Raw genomic sequence first — 27,630 nt, 5'->3', positions numbered from 1 at the left:
AACAGGCAGAATAACAAATAATCAGGAAAAACCTACATAATTAGGAATGCAAGGAAAAGCAGCAAACTTACAGCAACATGCAATGATTAGCAAGGAATGAAGTGGCTTTCAGAGGGCTGCCAATATTTGCAACTCATGGTGTTTTCTAGAATCTTAGAATGCTTATCTATCTCTGAATTCCCAAGAGACAGCGGCACGTGGATTAGGCATGTTTACCACAACTTTGGAAGTTCATCTCTCTTTCACAGAATCACACAACTGTTGAAGTTGGAAGGGACCCCTGGAGGTCACCTTGTTCAAGCCCCCTTCTCAAGCAGGGCCACCTAAAGCCAGGTGTCCAGGACCACGTCCAGATGGCTTTTGAGCATCTCTAGGCCCTCACAGACTGGTATCCAAGTAGTACAAGCATAGACGGCATTTCTTACATTTCTCAGTTCTTCTGTAAATACCATTATTTACAATTTGATCATGATGGAAAAGGTGCACTGATGGAAACAATTAAGGATGCATGGGCTCTTCTCTAAAATATAAACGGTTTCCAACATTCTGAAGTAACAGAACTTAAAGCGACTTCTTGCTATCTTTGATTTCAGGCAATTGCAAAAGATCCATCTTTTCGAATATAGAAGGCAGACAAAGGATCCACTTGTCTGTAGAAATTTCCAGTCACAACTGACTTTCTCCCTTCTATCATATATGGCTGCAGTTCAACCTATCACCCAGGTGGAAGGACTCCAAAAGTAGACATTTTCTGCCTGCATGAAGAATAGCAATCTCATCCTCTTCACTGAATGCACATTTTGGTCCTATACATGCCAACTTTTTTTATTTAAGCAGCGTATTCACATCCTTACCTACATGCTTTAAGTGATTCCTCCACCAAAAAACAAGATTACTAAAAATGAAATGAAGCAGCTTCTGTATAGAAAAAGTTATATTTACAATTTTATTTAGCAGAGTTACAGAGCAAACAATTTTAACACTGTTGTTGAAAAGTGTTTTTAGCCGAAGTTGCCAAGATTTTGTAAGTTATTAAACAGAAATACCAGGCGTAAGGCAATAATCCTGACCAGCCGTTAGAGATCATCCTATCTCCAAAAAGCAGAGCTGCTAAAGGCGGTAGAAAATTTAGACTGATTGACTAGATTTCCAAAAATTAGACAGAGATGATGAAAATAGGGTTCCACTCTTGAGTGTATCTTTAACATCTGTGGATGAAGAAATTTCTAAAGCACGCAAAATGTAAAGACAATTCCTGTTTCCAAGGGAACATTCAGTGCTTTGAATCCAAGAATGCTATGTCCATACACAGTGGTCAGTACATGACTATGGCAACACATAGATGGTAAAAGATTAAAAATAGGATTAGAATTTTTTCCATTCCATGTCATCAGGAGGATTTACTTCTACCTTCCTTTTGCCAACATCAGACCAGTTGGTGCTCAGAACTGTGCCTCCAGACTCCATCTGCAATATGAGAAAAAGCTTGTTTAGTTTGCTAGAGGAATTCTAGTAATATAAAAGCCACATTTCTTACAGTAGATTAACAAATTCTGAAGAAACATGAAGAATTTAAGTTTCATGCAGTAGCAATTACACAGGAATTCTGTCTACATATAGAATAAAATTTGACAAAGGTATCATTCCATAATCTTCAGCCCAACAGTACTTTTATCCGCACTGGACACAATGAGATGTTACTTCATTAACAAGAAGCTTTGGAAGGGTTAGTCATGTTCTTGCTTACGAGGACTACAAATAAAGGGAACTAGATACAAACAATTAAGAGGAATTTGGTCCTTTCACCCACGGCAAGTCTTCAAGCTCTAGATGAGCCAAAAACTGTGTTTCCTTTGATGACACTGATTGAAACAAAGAGATCGGTGACAAAGCACAAACTTGGGCATAAAAGAGTCACAATCGCTAGTCTACAACATGGTAGGTTTCAGTGAGACTTGTTATACCAGTATCTCCAACAGAACCACTGCCATTCATTATCGGCCCAAGGTTTTGGTAGTTAGAAGCTTCCCGGTTCATGCACAGCTTAGTAAATTGTGTCAGTGTGCAGAAGTTACACATTCCTTCAGAGAAAAAGGATGAAGACTTACAAACGATTTGTTCATGGCACGTTTCACCTCATCTGTACCATCTGAATAAATTTGCTGGAAGAGTTTATTTAAAGCAGCATCTCCTTCTAACTTCTCATTCTTCTCCTCCTCTTTGATTTCAACTACCAGTTTGTCCCAGTTCCTTGTATAGTGAGAGGATGATGGATATAAGTGCTGGGTATCTGAAAACAGAAGTGTTAGTTAACTAACCATTCTCCTCATGACTTTCAGAGCAGCAGAGAACACACAGACACATATGTATCCGATGAATCAGAGATGATAATGAAACATGAATCTGAAAAGGCAAATGGATTCCTCCTTACCAATATAAGCATTGCAGTAACAAAAAGAAAGGAAACTAAGAAATGCTAGAGACTACATTCAGCAGCTGCAAAAGTTTACTTGTAAGTAAACAGAGTTACATAATTTAGCTACATAATTTACAAAAAAATGGTGGGCAACAGCAACATAGATAAAGTCAAAACGAGGCAGGAAATATTGGCTGACAGTAAGGGAAAAAAAAAATCAGCAGCCTAGAGGCATACGAAAATTTGAGTTAAATTTAAAAAAATATCTGAAATCAATAAATCAGGAAATTAAAATTCTCTCAAAGATAGACTGTTAATCTGTCTTGAAAAATTGCAAAAGTATTACTTTATTCCTTTCCAAGAGAGAGGGAATAAATAATTAAGTATTATTTATTAAGTAAGAAACAATAGAGGTATAACAATGCATAAACTGCAAAACAGTGGATAGCCAAACAGATGAGCCCAGAGGAATGAATGACAAGCATATCTCTTTAACAATCCATCAGATTAATGTAAGTTATGACTAATTTAATACTTAAGTTTTACTAATGCCCTGCAGAATTTTTCTGTCAATTCTTGGCAGTAAAAACAAGACTATTAGGCTTTTCACTGTAAATATGAAGCTGTGATTTTATTAGCAATATTTAAGACAAAATATATTATTATCTACAAGTAACTTAATACAAATAAACCATTTAATACTTAATAGTTCAGAGAACGAACCTGGTGTAAATTGCTTTAACTTAGGAGAATCTCCCTGGCCCTCCAACTTCTCCCATCTTACGGCCTCTGGCTTCTTCATTTTTATCTCAACCTACAAAACACAAGACAAAGAAGAAATTAATCCAGATGGCAAACAGTTCTGCCAAATAGTTTCAAAGTAGTTGCATCCTGTAGCAGTAAGAAAATAAATACACTTGTTTTTAGAAACACAGTCTCTAATACGAAGCCTATATTTTAGCAAAATTTACCTACCTTACAAGATGAAGTCACATGTCCACTAAGTTCTTATGTGGCTGCAAAGCTCTTATATCAGACTTTTACCCTTTTGTTTAGTATCACTTAACTTTCTTCTGCTTACTATTCATTTGATTCTTTCTGTAAGTTATGGCATCCCAAAAGCAATGGTCAGTCCCAATGTCTCTACGCTGCCAGGCACCAAGGTATTATCTTTCAAGCAGCCCTTTCTTGCCAGTGAGCTCTAATTAAATAGCTCTTTTGAAAGACTACAAAATCCACCAACTTTATCTAGGCTTACATTTCATCCTCCAAAAAATTTCATATTTGATGTGTAGTACACAAACCAGAGAAACACCTTGGGACTATGCAGATCTTCCCACTGGAGAAATTCAGAAGCTATATTCATTTTGTTCAATGAACAAACACTGTTATAGAGAAAACTGTGTAGTATTCATTCACAAAACTAGCAATTAAAAATGGATATGGTTGCAATTATCATGGGAGAAACAAAATTAAGTGAAGTATTTTGCCCTATTCACAACTACACATAATCCCTTTAGACAATCATATTGAAATGTTTTTTGTAATTAACCTTATCCTTTGGTTAGAGGGTTACAAAGTTGCAAAACAATGTCTGCAAAACAAGGGCTGCCTAACATCACTCCAAAGGACAAATTCACTTAAGAGAATGTCACAAAGCACATACGATGCTATTAACTAACTGAAATCAGTGCTTGCTAAACTTCAGCAGTTCCTAATTTGTGAACAGCTCAGCAGAAGCGAGTTCTTATTTCTACCCAAAGCCACTATAACCTGGGGATCCCTGCAGACCCAAGAACAAAGGCACCACTGTAAAAGCTAACCCTAGACATCGTAACAGAAAGCTCCTTGCACAGCATCATATTGATCTCAAATTTGAACTTTATTTAATCCGTTCTTCAAATCAGTCACTGGTAAGCAACAGAGATACCTTATAAAAATAAAAGAAATTAGGTCATTTAAGTTTCAAAGCTTCCATGTTTGGAGTCATGCTGCATTTTAAGAATCAGAATTCAATTACGATGGCTTCTTTTTCTCGCCCCCGCCCCCCAAGCCCGGGGAAGCTACCATTTCCCTAGATGAGTTTAAATACTTACTTTTCACCACTAACTTGTACTAACTGAGACCAATAAAAAGCTTAAGACATGAGGCATGGAATGCCCTTCAAGGCAGGGGAGAATTTCAGTAAGTTTCTAAGTCCAACACCCACATGTATTTGACTTCCCATTCCCCATGTCTGCTGGATTTCCAATGTTTTTAGTAACTTTACAAGTCACAAATTAAGCATCAGAGGATCAGTTTTCAGACTAGTGAAAGTCACAGAACCAAAATAATCAAACAAAATTAAAATATTGTATTACTCTACTTGCTCTTGACCTAAAGAAGGTCTGTATTCCAGAGTTTAACATTGCAGACTGTAAGGACGCAGAGATTTCTGTTGAAACTATGCAGAAGCAGCATTCAAACTGTGCCAATAATTAGTCTTCAGTAAAATGAAAGAAGTCAGCAAAGCTTCTTCCACTGTATTCTTTTAAAAAGACTTTGGAAACTACATCTTTAAAGTTCATTTTTGAACACCTACACCCATAAATCTAATGCTTTGTGATTCGCTTAAGGAAGAAAAAAAATATTTGTATATCTACATATAAGACAAAGAATTAGTTCCATGAGTGCCAGAACTAGCAGGCTGTTTTTCTTTTTTCCCAATAGATTTGGATCTCCCAAGTCAAACATTTAAGTTAATTAGCCACTTACAAAGGCACTAATTAGTTACAAGTGAAATGTGAGTATTAATTTAAAACAACTTGTCTGTCCTCTGCTTCTCATACAACTCTTCCCAATCTGAGGAAACTGTATTATCAATTCAGTTACACATTTAAGTTGAGGAGGTCTTAATTTTAAGATTATTAGCTTATTATTATCTTCTTATTAGTCTATCCTCCCATATGTTCTATTTTAAAAAAGAAAAAAGAGAGTAAATGCTTGATATCGAGACTGCTCAACCCCATACCTCCTCAATTTCTCTTCTTTTTGTTTCTTCCTTTGCTATCTCCTCTTACCCTTCCACTTCAGGCTTTCCACCAGTATCTTTCAGTATCTCAAACACAGACTCTCATCCACACCAAGAACGACCTCTAATGCAATATAATGCTTGAGGTGAGCTACTAAACATGGACTTTCTTCTTCTCAGAATACAATCCTCCTCAAAGAACCCTTATAAAGACCTTTGGCTATTCATCAGGGTACTCTTCCCATGCACAGAAAGAAGAAAAAAAAGGAAGATCTTTACTTTTGCTGCTCCAGTAATCCTCCTCTCCTTTTTAAATCTGCTAGTTCTTAGACTTTCCTCTCTGAAACTGTCCCTAAGCCAGCACTGCATGATGAACATTCCTAAGGAAAAGAAATGCTACAAACTAATTTCCAGTGTAAGATGCAGATTTCTTAAATCTAAACTATTTCAACCCTGCAAAGCTAGAAGCACAGACAGCTGAAGTATTGAGACAGAATGTGTTTATGACATGATTAAACCTCTACCCCGTCTACTCCATCCACTTCAACTGAAGTTACTCATTAGGCAAAGTGGCAGGCAGGAGCAAAACTAGGGAAATCACTAGCTTCATAACATTATACAACCACATTTTCCAAAAATATAGAGCTACAAAATTCTGCTTGTGAAGGTGCGTATTTTTTCCACTTGAGAGCTTTATTTGATCTAAGGAGAACCAGCTTTGCGAGTCCCAATTATGCACACAAACAGCAATAAATGCATTTTCATAAACATTTTAAAGCAGATACTGATAGCTATCACACAGAAAAGTAACATACAGGTACAGACATTAGTGTCATATCTAACACACAAATACTGTCAGCTTTTTCCTCTCCTTCGAAAAAAATTCAGTACTCGGGCAAAAGAAATACATCAACATTTTGCCAACTACTTTGATTTAACATTTATATTTCATAAAATGTATGCCTGTGTGCCTCCTGCCAACTTTAGAATAAAAGACAGGAAAATTTCATTGCAAATTAAATGCTTTGCATGCCACTTAAGGACAAGTCTAAATCCTCAGCCTCTCCTTGTAGCTCATGCCATGCAGCCACCTGACCATCTCGGTAGCCCTCCACCAGGACTTGATCTACTACATTAGTGGTCTTCTTGCACTGGGAAGCCCAAAACTGGACACAGTACTCCAGATGTATGAAAAGTTCCAATGCAGAAATAATCCACTTTCTGTTGCAATTTTTAAGTTCCCGGTATTTTGGGCTCAAAGTGAGCAAAGCAAAAAGGGAAAGAAACATGGAATTTTGACAGAGTAATTAATGCACTACTTGTTTGAAATACCGTCTTTAGAGAAACCTGCCCCTCTGAGAAGAGGGACAAATGGGGGATTCATCATCTAGAAGAAACCCCATCTGCAGTGAAAGGATACAGAGAAGTTTCTACTCATAGAATTTTCTAGTCATAAAAGTAATCAACTTCTTAAGACCTATCAGAGATTTAGAAAAGTTGTTTGCAGCTTAATCCAAGCTCTAGCTATCAGAAAAGATACTACAGAGTTACTCTCAGAAGCTATTCTACACTATTTAATTAGTAGTATAAGAACACAAAAAAATCTTTACTCTAAGATCACTGGCATAAAAGAGCATTTAATCTAGTTTTAAGAGAGAATTTCTCTCCTCAGCTATAGATAAACTCAACGCTAGTTAGCCAACATTAATTTTCTAGGTAGAAGCTTACTGTTAAAAAGTCCAAATCTCTGATCAACTAGATTTCACTTGAACTTACGTTCTGGGACAGACATTGCCAGTTTAATTGAGAAACATTAGAAGAGAAAGAATTTTTATCCTCCTCCCTAAAAGAAGACTGTGGTGTACACTGACAAGTTACAGGAACTTTTTTCCAATTTCTACTGTGTTTTATATTTCACAGTCTGTGCTGAGGGAAGGTTCACTTACCACTGGCAAATTTGTGTCAAGCTCTGATCAGATGAATGAAGGAAATCAGAACTGGCAAAGCTTAAGCAGTAGTTCAGCCATTAATTTTAAGATGCATCAAAAAATACCCTTTTAAATTCTGATATTTTGCTATAACACACACATGAAAATGAGAATTCAGGCTCTCCAATCAACTATTTAGTTATTTACTGAACTACTGACTGCCTTGTCCAAGTTGTAAATTTTTAGCGTAACTTAAAATTTGTCATTTTGCAAACATCTCCTGTATTTCGTTACCTAAATTTAAGGGTCGGACAAAATAGCACTGTCTTCTAAAAATGTGTGACCTATTCAAATTTACCTCTAAGATCATATGCACATACAGTTTTGGTATCCTAGTTATTCAAAGACCTTTTATACATTGCTTATATTCTGAATTCCAAGACCTTTGGTCCATAACTTTAAACAAAATATACCGAGATGAAAATAACTCTACAATGTTATCACAAATAAATTATAATTAAGAAATTCTGTAGGGAATATATTGCAACAGAAGGGATTTAGCATGCACCTTTCAGTTCCTTTGCCAGCTATGTACTACAGAGAACTGAGCGGAAAAAGGTCAAAGTTTCCACCTTACTGATATTACATAGCAACCACTTGTTAAAAATTTGGATTTTAGAGGAGCAGCTAGCAATACAGATCACTTAAGTATCCTAAAACTCTTTGTCACTGCATCCTCAATGTAAACCATCGCTATTCCAATAGTTCTTACATCCATCTTCTCTCAAGATGGAGAAAACCCTTATGCATACTTTTCCTTTATGTATTTACACAAAGCATGGGCATTGACTTATATACTTGTTTAAAATAAAGTTCTCAGAGTATTAACAAGTTTAAATCTGCATCTGCATTCATAAAGAAGAAAAAAAACAAACCACCACCAAACTTATTTTGAGCCAAGTAAATATCATTATGCCAATTATTGGAAAGTTTTCTTTATGGTCTAGCCAGGAAATTGCTCGAACTAGCCCTGCCTAAGAGAGAGATAGAAGAAATTTCAGAAAAGTATCCAACTCTTATCTTAAATATCAGTTTATAGTTTAGAGAAAACACTCAAGAATATCTATGGGAGATATGAATCTGTATGAAAGCCTCACAGAGAAAACAAGTATATGAGAGCAGGGAAGCCTGTATTCAAGTGCCTCCAAGCAATTTAATGAAAATATCCAAAATGAGACAATATCTTTTAAGGATCAGACTGCAACAGTAAGAAGCAACTTTAGTTAAAATAAATCTGTTCCTCTGTTTAACTATTTGTGTACTTTTGCCTCTGAAGAGCGACTCACAACAGTCCAAGAGTGCGTGAAACAGTTTCACTCTTTGCCTTTTCCTTTACATTTAGCAACAGGCATTGCTGTGCTTTTCCAGTAAGCTGCACAGAATATTTCAGAATTTGCAAAGCAAAACGTTGGTTTGAGGAAAAGAAGCATTTCACTGATGCACACTACCATATTCTTGGCATGAAGCTGCTGAGAGAGTGTGCTTCTACCTCAGACACCTCTATTAAGTAACAAACAGTCAACTGTAAAAGAGGTTGAGAATTTCTAACACCTCCCTCGTTTGCAGCATGACTTTGATCTCTAATTAAAGGACAGTTCTGGGGTAACTGCTTTTTACCACTTTTTCAAACGGCTCTAAATTGCTGCAAGTCATTGCTTGCAAAAAGCCTAAACCACTAAAAATTGAAGACTCACAGTAATTGTCCCCAGACTATTTGCAGATGCAAGAGCGGAAGGGAAGAGAAAGCACTAGCTCAAGTTTCCTTCAAGTTCATAAGCACACCTGCTAAAAGCACATACTCATCCTCACTCTCCTCTTCTGGGTCTAAGGAGAAGAAAACCCTGGGTATCACCTAAAACACAACAGAAGACCTAAAGAAAACTGCTCACATTACACAAGTTTCCATCAGAACATGGGAGAATATTCCCCTGGAATCCCAAATACACAGACTGATAGACTGAACAGAAGAGGGAAAAGAAAGTGAGGCTGATTGTGCACAAAGAACTGTTTCAGAACATTAGAAATCCTTATGTTATTTGTGCATTTCTACTTTCCTGCCATATACTCTGGACAGAGATAGATCAGCCAGTTTCGTCTTAAACATATTTAGTCACTCCTTTTAAGTTTTTATGCCTTTTTCCTTTTATGAAGGGAGCACGATGACACAATGTGCACTGAGCTATAGGATAACTGCACACAAGCAACTTCCAAAGAGCAAACTTAAGGACTTCAGTCTTTACATTTCAGCTCCCTCTTCTGGAAAGAAGTAAAAAACCAAGCAGCACCACTAAAGGGCACCTTCCTCCTGTTAAATGCTGAATGCAACGTGCAGTTTTCAGTGGGGCACAGTTTTTCCCCTACTTCACCTGACACCCGAACACAATTGAGGATGACCATCAAAAAAAAAAATCCTCCCTACTGTGTACAAAGTCATGCTACATACAAAGACCAAGTCAGCTTCCATTTATAAGACACAAATCTCAAATGTATACGGTGCTTTTTGGAGCTGCTGTTACTTTTTGCTTGATCAGATTACTACAGTCAGACACCCTTGACAGATCAGGAGTATAACCAATAACGTCAACTGATCTAGTTATGACCTACCAACTATGCTGTTCATGTACAAGAAAAAAAAAATGCTACGCATACATAGCAATTTCCTCAAGAGGAGGGCTCCACACAGTTGCATTCAGCATTTTCTCACATGAACGTTAAGTTTGATGATCTAAGGCTTCAGCTTACATGCTGAACACCACCAGGTAATTCTAAGTAACTTGTGACTAACTGTGAAGGGGAACCATAAACAACTCCAAGCTGAATTCGCAAGTAGTGGTATCTATTAAATAGAAAACAAACTTTTGAATTAAGTAAAAAAAATGGCACCAAGCATGGCAGTAATACATACAGCCACCATTAAAGGCAGCCTGTATCATCTATACAACTGTTGATAATTAGAAAACATAAAATACTAGGATGCATAAAGAAATGATCTCAAAACTGGACTTCACTTACATGTTATGCTGTTCTTGAGTCAGCATCAAGTGTTTTACCTCTTCTAGTTCACACCTTGAAGTCAAAAGTCTGCAGATTATGAACACTAATTTACTTCTCATACAGAAACCATTCAAACACCTCCAAACATCTATCTATGCTACCTCTGTACCATTTGCTAGTTCTGTTCTTTTCCAAACAGAGACTTTGCATCTCAGAGCTAGACACAGCATGGATTTATTGAAAGGTATAATTTCTATTTCATTGCTAGGAAAGAAACAATTCTGAAGGTATCAATTGCATTTTTCACCACTGTGAACATTCCCTGAAAGAACCAATCCCAGAGTCTAAGTTCTGCCTGCTCTTTGCAGTTATTTTAGAATCTGTAATTCTGCAAATACAATTAAGTTTATTTTTCTCCTCCTGAATTTGTATCGTTACCTTTACTCCTTTGCATTTGTCAAGTGATGCTGACTTTCAAGCAGCATCGAGAAATCTCTCTCCAGCTTCTCTCAGTTACCAAAACACGCAGGACTGTTGTATTATCTGCCAGTTCTGTTGTTTCATCCTCTATCCATTACATTTATTAGTTTTATGAAGTTCACGGGAAACTCGAACTATCCACAACATAACCTGCCCACATATTCCATTCTGTTTCCTCATATATTTCCTCACAGAATTGAAAAAGAAAGACCAGACTCTTCGTTGCCCAGTGAAGACTACGATGCCAATGGCAATGTGGCTCAGTCAAAGCAGCAATACAAATTACAGCAGTGTGAACACACACAGCTATTCTTATCTGAAATTATTAATGCACAGGAACAGATCTGTTCCTATCCCATGAAAACACAATTTCTTTAGGATTGTGTAGTAAGAGTCCATATAATTGGAAAGATAATGAGATTATGTCTTTCTTTCCAAGTCTTTACAAAAGGACCTCAGGTAAATGGTACAAAATAATTTGGAAAGGGTTCGAGAAGTCCTAAGCAATCAGATGGTTTATTCAAGTAATAACTGCATATTTTCCATACCGCTCGTAAGAACAAAGTACATACATGACACTTACGAAATCTGAGTTTATAGTATTCAAACACTAAGGCTGTACCATTCCCTTAAAGCTCTTAACACTTCTCAAAGTAAAAATATTCTAAGCCTATAAAGAAGTCTTCGCATGCTTAACGTACACCTGCTTTTAACTTTTTTTCCTTCAGCCAGACTCCATCTGCTGGTTGGAACTGGAATTAGCCGGGGCATCATTTAAATTGTATTCCTTCACTATGCCTTCATAGATGTCCTTACACTATTCTTTTCTGCAAAAGGAAGAACATGTTGAAGTGCTGACTTCTGTTGTTAGAACATCTCCTGTGTTCTCTGTTATCCCGTTTTGTCTCAAAAATATTCTCTTACAATTATATAGGAACAGCAACATTTGAAAATAAATGCAAAATATTTACAATTCTGACCCTGCTTGAACATAAAAAAAAGCTTTCACACCACTTTAGGAACCAGAGTCTAAACCAAGCTCTAGACTACTAGAGACTATTTCAGAGATTAACCCAGGCTAGAAATGGTAGCATAGAAAGACAAAGTCAAGTTCATTTCAACAGTGCTCAGTAGCATGCAGGTCCTTCATAAAAGTAACAGTGAACTTCAAGACGAATGAGAAATATAACACAAGCTAGATTGAAACATAAAGCAAACAGGACCTCACAGCTACTCTTATTGACAAGGTCCATGCCCACTCCACTCAAATTTATATAAATACTAATGGACTAGCAGGTTTTCTACATACTTTTGAGCACTCTGCTTATCTCCCACAGTGTAAGAGCTCATGTGACTAAGTCACATAAACTGCACACCTTCTTTAGTGCGAGGAGTGGAAAAATAAGACCAACTTTCTATAGCAATCCTCTCATGTCATCTTGAAGACCCTCTTCCCTGAAATGATGCAAGAACTATTATAGGTACCTTTCTGAAAAGGGAACAGGCAAAATGGAACATGAAAACACAAAAGAATTTCCAAAAGCTCTGCAGAACCCCTCCTGAAATACAAGGAAATAATCAACAACACACTCCTGCTTCAGAGGTTCAGGCTTAGCTCTACTGACAAAGCATATATCGATCTATGTGTTATACCAACAATATATGCTATGCCAGACCACAGTCAGTTTCTTATTTTCCTATACCTTTAACACAGAGGAAACAAAATGCTGGGACAGAAGCATTCTCTCTCAAGCCATGTGATTTTCAAGTGTCTCCATGCAAGTACTATTTCCAGAACAGCATGGAATACACTCTCTTGAAAAGCCAAGAACAGTTAACTGTACAGCTAACCTTTAACAGGAAGGAGTCATGAAAGGTAAAGAATTATTTCAACACCGAAATTTTCCAAGTCTGACTTTTATTTCTTGGGTACACAAAGATAACAATGCTTCACAGGGCAATATTGGCTCCTAAAAGTTTAGTAGAAAGGTGTTCACACTTTCCCAATACCTGAATTTTAAGAGTGAAGACCAGAGTCTTCTTTCTACAGCAAGAAGTAAAAGCATCCTCAACATAATTGTCATTTGCACTTCAATAAGCACCATCATATTACTATTTCTGACATTTGCACAAGTTTAGAAAGTGTCCCACTGGCTGAAAGGCACCTTGAAGAAAGAAAAAGCATTTCTATATGAAAAGCAAGATACTATGACTGTTGCAGAGAGACAAGACAATAGAGCAGAAATGTTTTCAACATCAGAAACAATCAAAGAAATAATTTACACTTTAAGAAGTTTACCTTCGTTGAAAGCACTTTGAATGTACTTTGCTCTGGCACTATAGAATGAAGAAGAACAAGCTTTAAGTTGTAGTCTTCACCTGATGGAAGTCTCACTGATGCATTCATCTGTTAACAATCGAAAACACGTCTCTGGTCATCTTTGAGAGCAGTTTTCCATTATCAAGTAAAGGATTGTCATTTGGCACCAAGATTAAGTGATTAAATTAATGACCCTTCACTAGGGCACTTAAAGCATCAGGCATCAGAACTTCAGATGACGCCATTACATTACTGCATTATTGAACAAGGTGTTTCTAAAGTATAGTAGAAAATGAACAGGAGATTTCAATTCTTAGCCAGCAAGTACTCAAAAAGCCTATTATCCTGTCAGCTTGATCTGTATTCTTTTGGGGAAGAATTATATGACAAACAACATATTAATAATTGAACATGAAAACAAATTTGCAACTTCCCTTCTAATACACACAAACTACGTGGCAAGCACTCACATAATTTTAACAATCTAACGTAGATAGTTACAACCAAATATTTCTGGTAGTTCGCAAAGTATCAACTTAGTTGAGAACAAGAACCTAATGCTTCAATATTCTCAGCTAAATTAAAGATGAACGTCATCGGTACCACATATGGCATTACAATAAAGAGATTATTGCACTTCCTTGAAATATGTACTTTGCTGCCACTAACAAGTTTAGTGATGCCAAAAGCAAGAAAAACCCATCCACCAACATTCATTCTTTTTCTATAATTGTCCTAAAGCAAGGTATTACTCATTCATACCCACTTTTATAATACTTTGTCTCTGTCCATTCCTACTCCAGATGCATGCATACTCAAACATTTCAAGTCCAGACCACTTCTTCCCCCACCCCTCCAAACACACAGGCAGCTGAAAACCAGATGCTGCCTTTGCAGCTTGCACACCACACTACTGCTTGAGCATAAATCCTACAGACACTGCTGTGGCAACAGATCCCGGTTCGCTTGACTGGGCATACATGCATATACAGCATAACTGTACATAAAAAAAGATCAGATAGAAGAGCACCTGTACCATTCTTTTCATGCTGTTGCAGCAGATAATGTTCACTGTTTTAATCACTACACTTTAGGGAATCTAGGGATGCATATCAACAACCAATACAAATCACCTCTTTCTCAGAGAACTGCACACTGACATCATCCTTCTGTGCATTCTTGATCATTATAGTCACAATTACTTGAGATTCTGTTTGGTACCAGTCATATCTAAAAAAAAATAAAAATAAAAAAGTTAAAAACAAGGCGGGTGAACGCGTAGGGGAAAAGAGGAAAAAACAACTGCAAAGAGATATACAGAAGAGTACCAAAAGCTGGAACAGTGCATCGTGTAGTTTAATGGGGTAGAGAAGATATACAAAATCGGATTTCTTCCCCTTCCTCTAAATTAACAGTTGCAGAATTGACAAGTAGTTAAAAAACAAAAGAATCTTTTTCATCAAGAAGTATATCAAAATTAGGTCACTCTTAACCAATTCATAATATTGTTTGCCTTCTATAAATTAAATGTCACCTTTTAGTTCAAGATCCTAAAAGTATCTCAGAAACATTACGTATACTAGGCACAATGGGGCAGTCTCGGAATTAAGCTCAGCACGAGAATTAGAAACAGAAGTCAGAATGCTTACGCCATTCCCCACTCTCCCAGTGGGGCATAATCTCCTGAAAGTACAATTCAGTCTGAACAAAAGCAATGACACTGAGAAACACTTCACTTACGACTGCCACATTTTCAAAGTTACCCAAAAAGAACTTCTACAGTCATTATCTTGCTTCTCCAGTCCCCAAGTCAAAGAACAGTTATATGTCAATTATTTTAATTCTCACAGTAAAGCTAAAGTCAACTTACTTGATCTTTGGTGGCAGAGGCTGCTGCTGTGTACTCTAGTTGAAGAATATTCCATTGGAAAGAAAGTTACATCAATGTAAGTGGAAAATACATCACAAAGTACTTTTCAAAGACAGAAATCATTTTCATATTGATTGCTTCCCTTTCGTTCATTTATGTATGAGCATTAACTTTCAGGTGAAGCTCTTCACTGTTCTCCTAGCCATTTATACCAGATTAAGAATTAAAAAGTTACAATTTACATTAAATATGTCAGTCTGTAACTTAGAATATATTGGTCAGACATTTTATAAATAGCAGTAAGTTCAGCTTTAACTCATTTTCTTCCTGGATAAGAAGTACACCTGAAAGGCATACAGTGGCTATGCTGCTAATCTAAAAGTCACGAAGGAAATCTGAAATGCATCCGAGAACCCAAGGCATAACTTTTAAATATAAAAACCTTTTAATTGTAAGATTTGTCTTTACATACACCACATTTTCTGTACTCTTTCCTCCTCTACCCTATTCTCAAAATGTAAAAAATGGAAGTAAATATGAAAGAGGGAGCAGAACATCCAATACAAATTCCCTTTTTGTCTGAAGAAAAAAAAAAGGGGGGGAGACAATTTCAACATTTCTTCTGAAGGCTTCCAATAAAAAAAGGAAACTGAAAGCTGAACAAGTTATAGCAGAAAAAAGTCCACACAAACCACCTGCAAGCTACTGGAAAAAAAAGTTACTTTCTAGTAGTCACAAGCAAGTTAGTATTGACAACATGAGCTGACTAATTTGTAACTTGGGTCACAGACTGCAAGCCAGAAAGTTAAAATTTACTTCAATGAGCGCACAGTAACTGCCAGATTTCTATGCCATTCCCAAGAGTTTTCAGGGTTCAAATTTTGCAACCTTGGTCTCAAATTAAAGAACACATGTTTAGAAGAAAACTTAAATCCCTTAGAATTGTGTGCAATAGAAAATATTCTTTTTAAAGACTGAAAGTTGTAAGAAGCCACTGAAACCTAAAAGTATGCTCCAGCTTAACAAAGAAATCAAAACAGCAAACATATTAAAGGAAAACATCTTACCACTTCTGTCTGTGATGCTGCAGAAAGAAAAAAGTTGCACATTCAGAAAAAGACGTATTGAACTTACAAGGCATATACTTATTCTGGTTTTCTTCAGTTACTCCAGACATTCTGCATTTATTCCAGTCTCAACAGCAGAAGACTTAAAAACATGCCAGCTCTACCTCTAGTATTTTGCTTTTATGACACTCTACTTTTTCATCAGACTTCAATCAGAAACTTGTGCAAAGGAGCAACCATGATGTAAAGCATGTTCTGATTAACAGAAGGAACAAAAACTTTCCATTACTTTCCTTTGCTTATCTGAAATCTATACAGACTTTTTTTAATGAAAGCAACATCATGGCAAACAAAACTTTTAAAAATCACTTCCCGCGAGCCTGTACTACGTTTATTATCCATCCATAGGAATAGCACAAAGTTTTCATCAAATTTGTATCTCATGCTAGGCAAACCAGTTGGGGAATGAGATGGAAATTTGGCAGAGAAATTAACTCGTGTGACCTTAAATATACTGTAATACTTGGATCTAAACTATAGTTCAGTATCTCCTCTTCTAAATATTTTTTCCTAAAATATTTCAGATTAAATATGTTTGAAAAGAAACAAACTTTCCCTTTGCTTCTTTATAACGCATACTGCTAAGAAGAAATAAAGATTAACAAAAAAAGAATATTAAATTGTAATGAAGAAATCAGAGTAGTTGTTTTGTTGGGGTTCTTTTTGCTGGTGTATCAGAGAATTAAGAAAATGGCTCAAAAAAGAAAAGACAGGGATGAATATTCAGGATAAAACAGGACAACTGAGTTGAACCAGACAAAACACTGCAAAAAGTAATTATGACATTAGAGAAAAATATGTATTATAACCTCTTTCCTTGAGAGGGCAGAGAAAGTTATCACCCAAGATAATTCTTTGCAAATAAGACTATGCATGCCAATCACTTACCTAATTTCTCCAAATAAAAATAAATCTTGCAAAAGATGTATCACAAAGCAGAAATTTGTTCATTCCTATACAACAGAAAAGGGTTCTCCTCTATTTGTTTTTTCGTCAACAGATTAACACGAACTTGTTCTACTGCCCCATTCTTCAGTGTGCATCACAAAGATGAGGGAAAGTCACAGCAGGTAGAGGAAAAAAAGGACATCAGATATTCTCTCTCATTAAAATCCACAGGCAGTTTAATCACTGCGGATGACTTAATTGTTGGGGGTGTCAGTGTGTAGGAAGGTATGAAAGGAAACTACACTCTTACTCACTGACTACCATGCATAGGACACCAGAGCAGCCATTAGCACCTAAGGCACTCTCCACATGGAATCAAGGAATAAAATCCCCAAATTTCCACCTCTTTCCAACTTCATTTTCTGCAAGACTTGAAAACTTATTTCAATGGTGTTTTTGGAAAGCAAGCTGACACATGTTTCCACACTTAAAATTAGTTAGCAGTTGTGTATGAAAACAAGTTAAAATTAGTTATGATTGTCTAAACTTTAAATAGGTACTCCCCTGTCACAGCTAATTATTACATTAAAAGCCTAATATTAATGCTCCTCTAAATCTGAAGAATAGAAGTGTTCAGGATGTATAATCTGAGAGAAACAAGAAATAGGAAAAAGTTACTTTTTTTTTAAAAATGTCTTTTGTTCTAAGGAAGACATAAACTGTAAACCTTTGAAAAACATGACAGAACTTCAAAGCACAGGGCGTATCAAATCCCTTATCAAGTAAATGCATTTTTTTCTTACCGTTTAGCGTTTCTTCACATCTTTTAATCCAAATAGTAAAGGTATCATCTACATCTAGAAGAGATCAAACACAGTAACATTAAAACTCTTCAAGCACTACATGTATTGCATGAAGAACAATTCCCCACAATTGCCACTGGAACAAATCCATCCCAAACTCACATTAATTTACTAAAATAGGTATTATTTTCATGTAACCTCTGTAATTCCACTTAATCTTTAAGTATTTTTACACAACTCTACTATTTAATTCTGTTATATTTAATTAACTTCAAGTTATTTTGTAGGACACTAGATTTTGTCTGAACTGACCTCAATACGCTATTGCTTTCCAGTCTGCTCAACCCCTACATAACCATTTGGAAAGCAAGAAGTATAGTTTTACACATTTTTCCATTATCCTTAAAATTATTTTTTCAAACAGTTCCACATTTCCTCTCTAGAGAAATATCAGAAGAGATGATCTGTTCTGAAGACAACTCAAAGTTGCACAAGTCTTCACAAACACCAAGTATTTTCTCCTGGTGATTTCATGCAAAATTTACAAACACATCTGAAGTTTAAGAAATGTTAGGAATACATAGGTGCCAATTCCACCCTATGAATCAAAATCACAGAAAAATTTAGTAAGACCTTGATATTCTAGGAAGAAAGCTCCTTAGATAGAAATGAATTCACTGGAAAATAGCTCAAAACATACCAGTGTAACAACAGAGTAATCCTCTTATTTCAACAAAATTCACAGAAAAAAAATCTTTCATAGTCAGGAAAGTAAAAAAAGTGGCCACATTACTGAACAACTGCTAGGAACAGCTAAATTTTTTATCTTTTTACAACAGAGAAAATTCACACTGAGGGAGTTCACACAGCCAGTTATCAAGAAGAGTTCCCAGGAGACATGCATGTAACACCAAATGTGACTCCACTGCAGTCATGCAAAGTATGCACCCCAACCTCTTAAAATAAAAAACGTACATAAATTTTAAGGTGCGCCTTAGGTTTCAAAATTGCTACCCAATTCCTCAAGCCATTTCTTCTTCCCTTTTCTTCTGCTCTCCCCACCAGTCATCTTAAAAGTTACCTAAATTTTAACCTACATAACACATGTGTTAGGAAAAGATAAAAATGCAGATAATAATATGGCTGTCTTGACATTACAATATAATCATTCACTGACTGCTGCAGTCTTTTCTATATTTCTAGCAAATCCTAGAAAGAAGATACCTATTTTCAGATTGAATTAACCAAAATTAACTATCAGAGGGTTCTGCTGGGGGATCCAAGGGCTGTCTTCAATCACCTAATGTATATTTCATGTATTCAGATGACTGACCACAGACTGTCCTCAGAATTACATGCAGAAAGGAAGCGAGGCAAAGGACCCAAGACGCAGCAAAGTAAGTTCTGATTAGATAAGGAAAATTGTTTCCTAAAGGAGTGGTCAAACACTGGAGCAGGTTGCCCAAAGAGACTGTGGAATTTTCATTCTTCCGAGATACTTGGACATCGACAGTAGAAGGACACAAGCAAATACATGCAAGTTCAAAGTTAATACTGGTTTTGGCCAGAGCATAGAATTAGACGAGCTCCAGAGCTTACCTGCAACCTAAACTAATCTATAATTTTAAAACTTTGCACCCATACTCTAAAAAGACTTCCAAGTTTCGCAGCCAGGAACAAAGTTTATTAACCAAAAGTGAAATTAAATTAAGTTGGTTCAGGAGTCTAAGCAAAGAGAAACTGAGGCTAGTCTCCACGGACCCAGCCTCTGACTTTCAACAGCAGGTGAGGAATTCTCTTTTTAACTATGGCCTATGACAAGACTGCTGTGCAACAAACTTTATAAGAAATGCCTAGTGTTACCTTCCCTACGTTCCTAGAAGATCCCCCTCACTAACCACTCCTGCATCCCAACACATTTTATAACTTGAGGTAGAAGATTATTTTTTTTTTGTGCTCTGTAACTGCATTATCCTCCCAAAGAACTTACCAACAACTCCTATTAATAACTTTATAGTTCAGAAAACCTAACTGGGTCTTCACTTACTGAAAATCTGCTAACTCTCAGAATACAAGAAAAGTACCTGCTAAGGCGTTTCTTTAAAAAATTGACGTTCCACCTTTACTAAACTCATGAGGTAGTCACAGCAAAAAAAACAGGAAAATTTGAGTATAATTGTCCTAAATCCACATAACGTACTGAAAAGTAACAGATCACACTGCTTCTTCAATCTAAGGCAAATTAATGAACTCCAAAAATCCACATGAACCTAATCTCACAGTTAAGTGAAAGGAGTTTTGCTTCCTAATGTTATTTTATAAAACAAAGAAACACTGCACGTTCAACAATTCATCACATCAAGTCCTATTCAGTTATCCCTGTAGGTGGGTAATGGGAAGCTTGCTGTGGTACCCTGGGCCTGGCAGTCCTACCAGTAACGAGCACAAGGAAGAAACTCATGGTTGTTAGCATTTCAGATTAAGATTTAAAACAGCTCTTACATCAGCAAGGAACAGAAACACTTACTGGTGTACTTCTGCCCTCTTGTGCGGCAAAGAAACCAGCCTTGCCAGCAAAGAATTCCCCACCACAGCAATTCTCTCTGAGGTAGCAACTGGTAAAGTCTTCTCTCTCTATCACCTGCTTAGAGGTACGTGGCAAATTTTCCCTCTCCACTTTCTTCATTTTGCACTAGTTGCTTTTAACTGGAAGTTAACTGTTTTGCCAAAATGCTTATGCCCGCAATTGTTTTCACCTGAGATCCATCAAACATTCCACAGAACTGCAAAGGCAAATTCTGTTACTGACATAAACTTGCAAGCAAATTAGGTAATATATGGAAGAGAATCAACTAAAAATCTGCATTTTTAAAAAGGCCTTCAGGAGACTCCTCATCTCACAGCGGGTCACAGAATTTTGTAATGAGATACAGGAAGCACAGCAGAAGCTATCTTCAAATGAGGGAGTAATCAGGAAGGACTTGGAAGCTTCAGAAATACTTCAACTGGGTAAGCAGCAAAACAATAGTAAATTAAATTCAAAAGGTAGAAATCAAGCATTTCAACACAGGAAAACGTGCTGTATTTCAGGGATTCTGAATTAGCTAAGAGTATCCTGGTATTCACTGACTTATCTCAAAAGGTATCTGCATCTCTGTGTGGTGTCGTACCCTACAATATAAGTAGGATGTGATGTTAAACAGAAGGAAAAAAAAAAAAAAAGCATTGCTCTGGCCTGAGGAGGTTTGCGTATAATCTGTATTTTGAACAACTCCAACTGACAAACTAGAAAATCCATGCACATGGAAGGCCTCAAATTGACAGTGGTGGCTTGGGATGGGGCAATAATATGAAAAAATTTAGATTAATCATTCAATTAAATTCAGGAGTGATGAGTTTGGAGACGTATGAAAGGTTACCTATCATGTAAGGAAAGCTCCAGAAGTCACTGGAAGGAATCACCTCCTTTCACAGGAAGATACTAAATAGAGAACTTTGCTAGACTGCAAAGACACACCTGTCTTTCTAGTGTACAAAGTAGCGGAGACTACCTCATTATCTAAACTACGAAAACTGAAAGAACTTTAGCATATTTCTTATATTTTAACTCCTATTCCAGAGCAACCTAGGCTGACATCTAACAGTTGCTGCAATTCCATACATCCTGCTTCCACCACCACTACCACTGCCCCAACACTGCTCTGCCACTTCACTTCTGCTGGCTTCAGCACTCAGACCCTTCCTTGGGCCATTTCAACACATTAATTTAGGGGGAAAATACTTTAAAAACAGTAGCTTTCTGCAGACTTAATGCATTGAAAGAAGAGACTAAGCTAGCACAAGAGTAGGATGGAGTATGATTGCTTGGCAGCAAGCACAAGTTAGCTTACACTCCATGAAACTCCAGTTTTAGATCAGAGGATCAGATCACCGATTTGGGAGAGGCAAAGTACTTAATCTTTTGCTAAACCTTCAGGTCCCAGTCACTGTTACAAATAAGACAACATACTAGAAAGATCTGAGACCATGACAATGCTTATCAGATTAGTGCACTTTGCTCTGTGTAACCTTTCAAGGTGCCTTTCTTACCATTTCTTTCTGCTGTTGGGAAGGGAGGGAATGGAATGAGGAGAGGGTTTTCATTTAAAATGAGGGATAGGAGGGAAGAGAAAGGAGTCACAACCATCTTGCACTTGCTTTGGTTTATGCTTCCCTATGTCTTCTACCAAAGCTTTCTGTATTACATTACTCCTTTCCTGCTTCTAGAATAAAGTCATGTTTTAAGAAAACTCTAATTCTCCCCAAACTGAAAAGCGACTAAGTTCAGCCAGGAGGCCAACACTTTAAGAAAAAAAGAGATATAATAAATATGCTTCTGTAATTAAGTGACATCTAATGTGAGATAAAAGTCCATTTTGTCAGTTTGAATATCCATCAAGTTGCATGTTCCTTCTAAAGACCAGTCTATCAATTAGTTTAAGAAGAAATTACAGCTACGTATAAGGAGCCTGTAGCATTTAGAAACTTTTCTACAACACTTAATGCCACACCATTGCCACCACTTACTTGTAACACCTCCAAGAAGCAGGAAGACAATCCCCATTTTATAAAGGGGTACAAAAAAACTCCAAACATATACTACTTGCTAAGAATTTTGATACACATTTTTAAGCAATTTTACACTTTTATGCAGTGATTGCACAAACCTTCCCAAAAGCCAGACATCTGAAGTCAGACACCTAATTCATTAGCCTTAAAAAAAAAATTAAAAAATCCTTGGTTGTCACTTTCAACTGATGCATTAAAAAGTTTTTTCTCATTAGCAAAGGAGTACTGTGCACACAAGAAATTTTAATACTTACTATCCAACCTCTGTCCCTCTCTGAAAGACTCTAAAGCAGATGCGTAGTTTTTGATATGATATTCACCTAACCTGACATGAACAAAGAAAAACACAAGGGAACAGCAATTACTTTTCAGTCCAATCCACATTCTGAAGATCACAACATCCTTAGTTCACACGCTATACTGGTTAAAATTACACATGTAAGAATTTAAATCACTTAAGAGGTGTGTTTTTGAAATGGCTAGGATGTTAAGATAATCACCCCAAACTAAATTTCTTCTTATAACCACAGCTATATTATGGATGAGTTACAAGCAATACAGCACTAAATTTATTCATTCATGGTGCTGCAAAACATTTGTACTGAGCCATAATCCAAATACTAGTACTGCCCTACAGATTATCACAACATTCGCAAAGCACAATATATGACACATACCCTTTCCTAAGGAGCGCTACAGCATTACTGGGGTTGAGTTCCAGGGACTTCTTTGCATCTGCAACTGCATCTGTTGGAAGTCAGTTTAAAGGTGAGGAACATAGTAATATGTTACAAAACACACTGAACTGTGAGTCTTTCAGTAGCGAAAGGTTTTTAAGGTGTACTATGTTAGTTTTCTTAGCTTGCACACAAATCACCCTGTTTGAATTAAAACTAGTCACAACTTCTATGGATGAACCCTTCATTCAGCTGCAGAGCTCTAAGTAAGATGTAGCACGGCTTTCATGTAGTCATATCCTCTACTTAGATCTGAAGTGTGAATCTGTTTGTTTGGTTTTTTTACTAGGAAGAAAAAAATAGGCCAAATTTTAAGTTATTCAGTTAATCTTTTTCCCAGGCAGCATTCAGTTATCACATTCCTACCATGACAGGATTCAGTCTCTACCAAAAACATAAGGATGGAAGATGCTTACAACACAAAGCTTAAAAATCTGCCGAAGAAGTCTACTCAAAAAAAAAAAAAAAAGCTGCCAAGATAGTAATACTAGGCTAAAATCAAATGGAAAGCTGGGACTGCAGAACACCCAATTCATTGGAAGTTTTGCAGAAACAGAACAGTGCAAAACTATAAAATTACACCCTAACTGCAAGAGCAGCATGTTAAGTTACAGATAACATTTTTTCTTATTACTATATTTGGCTTCAGATTAAAGACATCTTCTGTAAAGAATGTGTTATAATACACTTGTAAAAGGATTCTCAGTGTAGTCTGAAGATGTTACCAGCATATTTCTGCAGAAGAATATGAGCATAAGCTCGTTGACAATAATATTCGGCATCATCTGGATTCTTTTCCAAAGCTGTTGTCAGTTCCTGTAAAGAGACATAAAAAAAAACAAATACGAAATGGCACCTTGGAAGTCCCCATAAAAACACAGTACCAAACTCTTGTCAACTAAGAGACGTTTCAGAAGAAAATATCCTAACTGGCATGACTGTTTACCTGTTGCTCAGTTCTCATCCACAAAGCTTAAATATCAGAGCTTGAAGCACAAGGAACCTGCCAATTATATCAAATTCAAGGAGTTTGTTTCTTACTGAGAAGGAAACACTACTTTCAAATGCCATAAACATGAAGTCTAATGCACAGATGATCCTCTGTATTCCAAAGACCTTCCTACAATTCTCAGTGTATTTCTACACAGTCTGGATTTGAGGAAGCACTGCAGTATTAGGAATTTGGAAGTCAACAAGCAGTATGTCAAAACACTTCTGTGAGGATAACATGCTCAAAGCATTGTAATACATGATGAAATACCACATTACATGATATTATTGAGCATAAGAGATTGTTCTGATTTATGCTGAGCACAAAAGCAGGAGAACAAAAGACTTATGAAGCCCAGGGCTCATAGGAAATATTGTCGCACAATGGAAATAAGCATAAAGTAGCTCCTTGTTAGGGGAATCACTGGGTATACAGATTGAAATAATTCTATTTTGTGCTCTCCGAGAAAAGTTTACGACTTTTACACAACACAATAAAATCACAGTGACTCGATACACACACCTGGAAAGAGCATCTCCAATTCTTTCCATATTCGCAAGACTTCTTCTCTTTGCTAGAAGACAGTAAGTCTTCCAAAGCCACTACAGTACATTGCTACAGTACAGTAACTGTTTGCTAAGTTGACTTTCACTCAGAATCTAGCAATCATGAACATAGTTAAAATATAGGCTTTAAACCTGCATAACTATTAGTACAGCACAGCTGCCAAAACTGTCCCACCAAGCCAGAAAAAAATGTAAGAGCAAAAGGACTTGCCTTAGTTTTAATTCAGATCGGTGTCTTGTTCTATTTCATAGATGTCACGTAAAACTTTTACATCAACTAGGATTTAAGTGACCACAACTCTTGGCAGTAGCATGAGTTCTTACCAGTGTAACATATGCAAAGCTATATATAGGTACAGCTTATAAATCTAAAACCTCGAGGATCTCTGAAGAAAGTGGCAGGCAGTAGACAACTGTAACTTGATCTAATTGTACTGATGCCCTCCTAAGTTAGATTTCATGTCATTCAAAACCAGTTGTCATTCAGAAATACTCATGGCTATAGGTATTCCACATGGGAGGGACATGAGGTAACCCACATATTAAAATTGGTTCACATTATGCTGAGAGGTGAAGTACTGCTTTTGACTCTCAAAACCAAGTGGAGTCTGATTCTGGAGCTGAGTCTGACACTGACCATTACAGACACCTCACAAGCAGAGTCAATTCTGTGACAGATCACCTCTCACCTGTGATTTACGCTGATGACAGAAGCACTGATCAGAACCAGCAGACAATATACGAACTGATTCTCCTACAGAACTAGCCCTCATCCCAGGAAAGGAAAGAAAACCAAACCCAAGCGTTTTCAACAGTGTGAAACCCATCTCTTCGCTGGCTTTTTATCAGTAAGTCGTCACATCTCACTCGACACACACACAAAAGAAGTTACTCCTACAACACAGCTATCTGAGAAGATAGCCAAGTAATACTTGACTGGCACCAGGAACTCTGGATTGTGAACATCAGCAACAGTTACTCAGAACAAGCTTAGACTTTGTCCTCACAAACACTCAAGTATGCTTTTTCTACGTATTTTGACTCTAGAGGCCCTTACCATGCGACCAAGTTGCAAATCTATTTCTAAATACATTGGGAACTTTCAGGTCCCTCCATGCTAATGATAAGAGTTTGTATGAATTAAAGGAGCTTTTGGTCTCCACATAGTAACCTACTTTTCAACTTAAAATGACCAAAAAAGTCATTAAAAAGTTCACAGCTTTATCATTCAGACAGTATTTAAAGACAGATGACGACCTTTCAGCTGTATCCAATCCAGGTGCAGAAAGCCAAAGCATGCTCCCTAGGAGTCAAAGGAATCACAAGTCCTGAGGACACAGCGCAGAAATGCCGTGCCAACTGGACACAAGTCTAGTCAGGTGTGGAAGCGTTACACAGCACCATTTATACAGTATCATGTCCCAGATTAGAAATATTAAGTACATGAGCTAAAACACCACACCCAAGATCATGCAAACATGGTATACTACCTGTAGATCCAAGCTTCTAAATCAGCAAAATGCTGCACTGAACTATGGGACTTAGAAATTCACAGATTATCAACCACAAGCTGCCTACTCAATTCAGTACTTTTAAAAAAGGTTACACAAGCAACACTAGTGTTACTGTATCAGATATCAAATAACACCAATAGAACGCGTTACATATTGTTTTGAAGTGCCGAATGTACAAAGAACTGAGATATAAACTAGAAAAGCAAAGTAACTGTGTTAATACAGAAAAACAACAAATGCATATTCTGATAGTATTCTTTAATACTTCCAAAGACCTTTCGGTGTTGGGGTTTTTTTTGGTTGGTTTGGTGGTGGATTCCCCTCCCCAATGGGAAACTTTTTTTTTTTTTTTTAAGATCTTAAGTTAGTTTTACTATGCTAAATGTATTTGGTTATTCCAAATTGCTTTTTAGATGTCATTTATCTTCTGAAACTTTTACAAGCTACAGCCTAAACCCGAAAGAACTGTAAGATTGAGCTTCACCATTTTCTTTATGGAAAGATAATTCAGCATCATCTTATGCTTCTGCCACCTACTCTGTTCAAGCAGAACTAACATTTACATCCTCTCCCCTTCCAAGTATGTTAAATAGAAACACTTATCCATCCTCCAAGTTCTGTCTTCTCATTAACACTCTGTTTTAAGTAAAAATAGCCTTTAAAAGCACATTAATACATGTTAACAGGTAAAATCATAGAATAGGCCAGGTTGGAAGGGACCTCGAAAGACCATCTTGTCCAATCTTTCATGGGAAAGGGAGCCCAGATGAGGTTATCTAGCACCCTGTCCAGTTGTGTTTTGAAAACCTCCAGAGATGAGGCCTCTACCACATCCATGGGGAGGCTGTTCCAGTGAACGATTGTTCTCACTGTAAAAAAATTACTTTTTACGTCGAGATGAAATGAAAATCAATTCTGGTCTCCACAAAATATAGAAAGGGGATACAACAGATCGGGGCAGAATAAAACCAAATAAAGATTGAATATGTTTCTCCAATAAGCTTGGGGCTTTTTTAACCACAAATCACAACTCATTTAGTTATTTGAACTACCAACATGGAAGAAAAAGTTGGTTTGTTTGTTGTGTCTTGGGGTCTGTTTTTTTTTTTTCTTCTTTGCAACACAGGTAGCACAAGCATTTTGACAGAACTGCGCTGAACTCCTCTGCAGCCAGACCTCACACGAGAGAGGTTTCCAGGGGAAACTCTGCAAGCCCCCCGCTCGCAGCAAGGGCAACCGCACGACGCTTCAGCTGCTCCCCTCGCCCCCGAGAGCGGCACGGCACGCTGCAAAACCCGGCTCCCTCCAGCACCCCAAC

The 27,630-nt window shown here is 37.0% G+C and overlaps 1 protein-coding gene across 1 annotated transcript; it reads right to left on the bottom strand.

Moving 5' to 3' along the window:
* Positions 1–928: 928 nt before the first annotated feature.
* SUGT1 (SGT1, suppressor of G2 allele of SKP1 (S. cerevisiae)) lies at positions 929–24,783 on the bottom strand. The gene is made up of 12 exons (XM_009705322.1): positions 24,755–24,783; positions 23,967–24,097; positions 23,182–23,251; positions 22,759–22,829; positions 17,897–17,950; positions 16,146–16,162; positions 15,079–15,104; positions 14,342–14,438; positions 13,188–13,295; positions 3,140–3,230; positions 2,109–2,290; positions 929–1,467 (listed from the first exon to the last, which is right to left on the bottom strand). Exons 1-12 carry the CDS (start codon positions 24,781–24,783, stop codon positions 1,366–1,368), a joined length of 978 nt encoding a protein of 325 aa, XP_009703624.1. The 3' UTR covers positions 929–1,365.
* Between the last annotated feature and the right edge of the window lie 2,847 nt (positions 24,784–27,630).

The sequence above is a fragment of the Cariama cristata genome, unplaced genomic scaffold (assembly GCF_000690535.1).
Source record: "Cariama cristata isolate BGI_N322 unplaced genomic scaffold, ASM69053v1 scaffold26068, whole genome shotgun sequence".
NCBI classification, from domain to species: domain Eukaryota; kingdom Metazoa; phylum Chordata; class Aves; order Cariamiformes; family Cariamidae; genus Cariama; species Cariama cristata.
The sequence above is the reverse complement of the archived record's forward strand: the minus strand, read 5'-3'. Positions and strand labels throughout refer to the sequence as shown.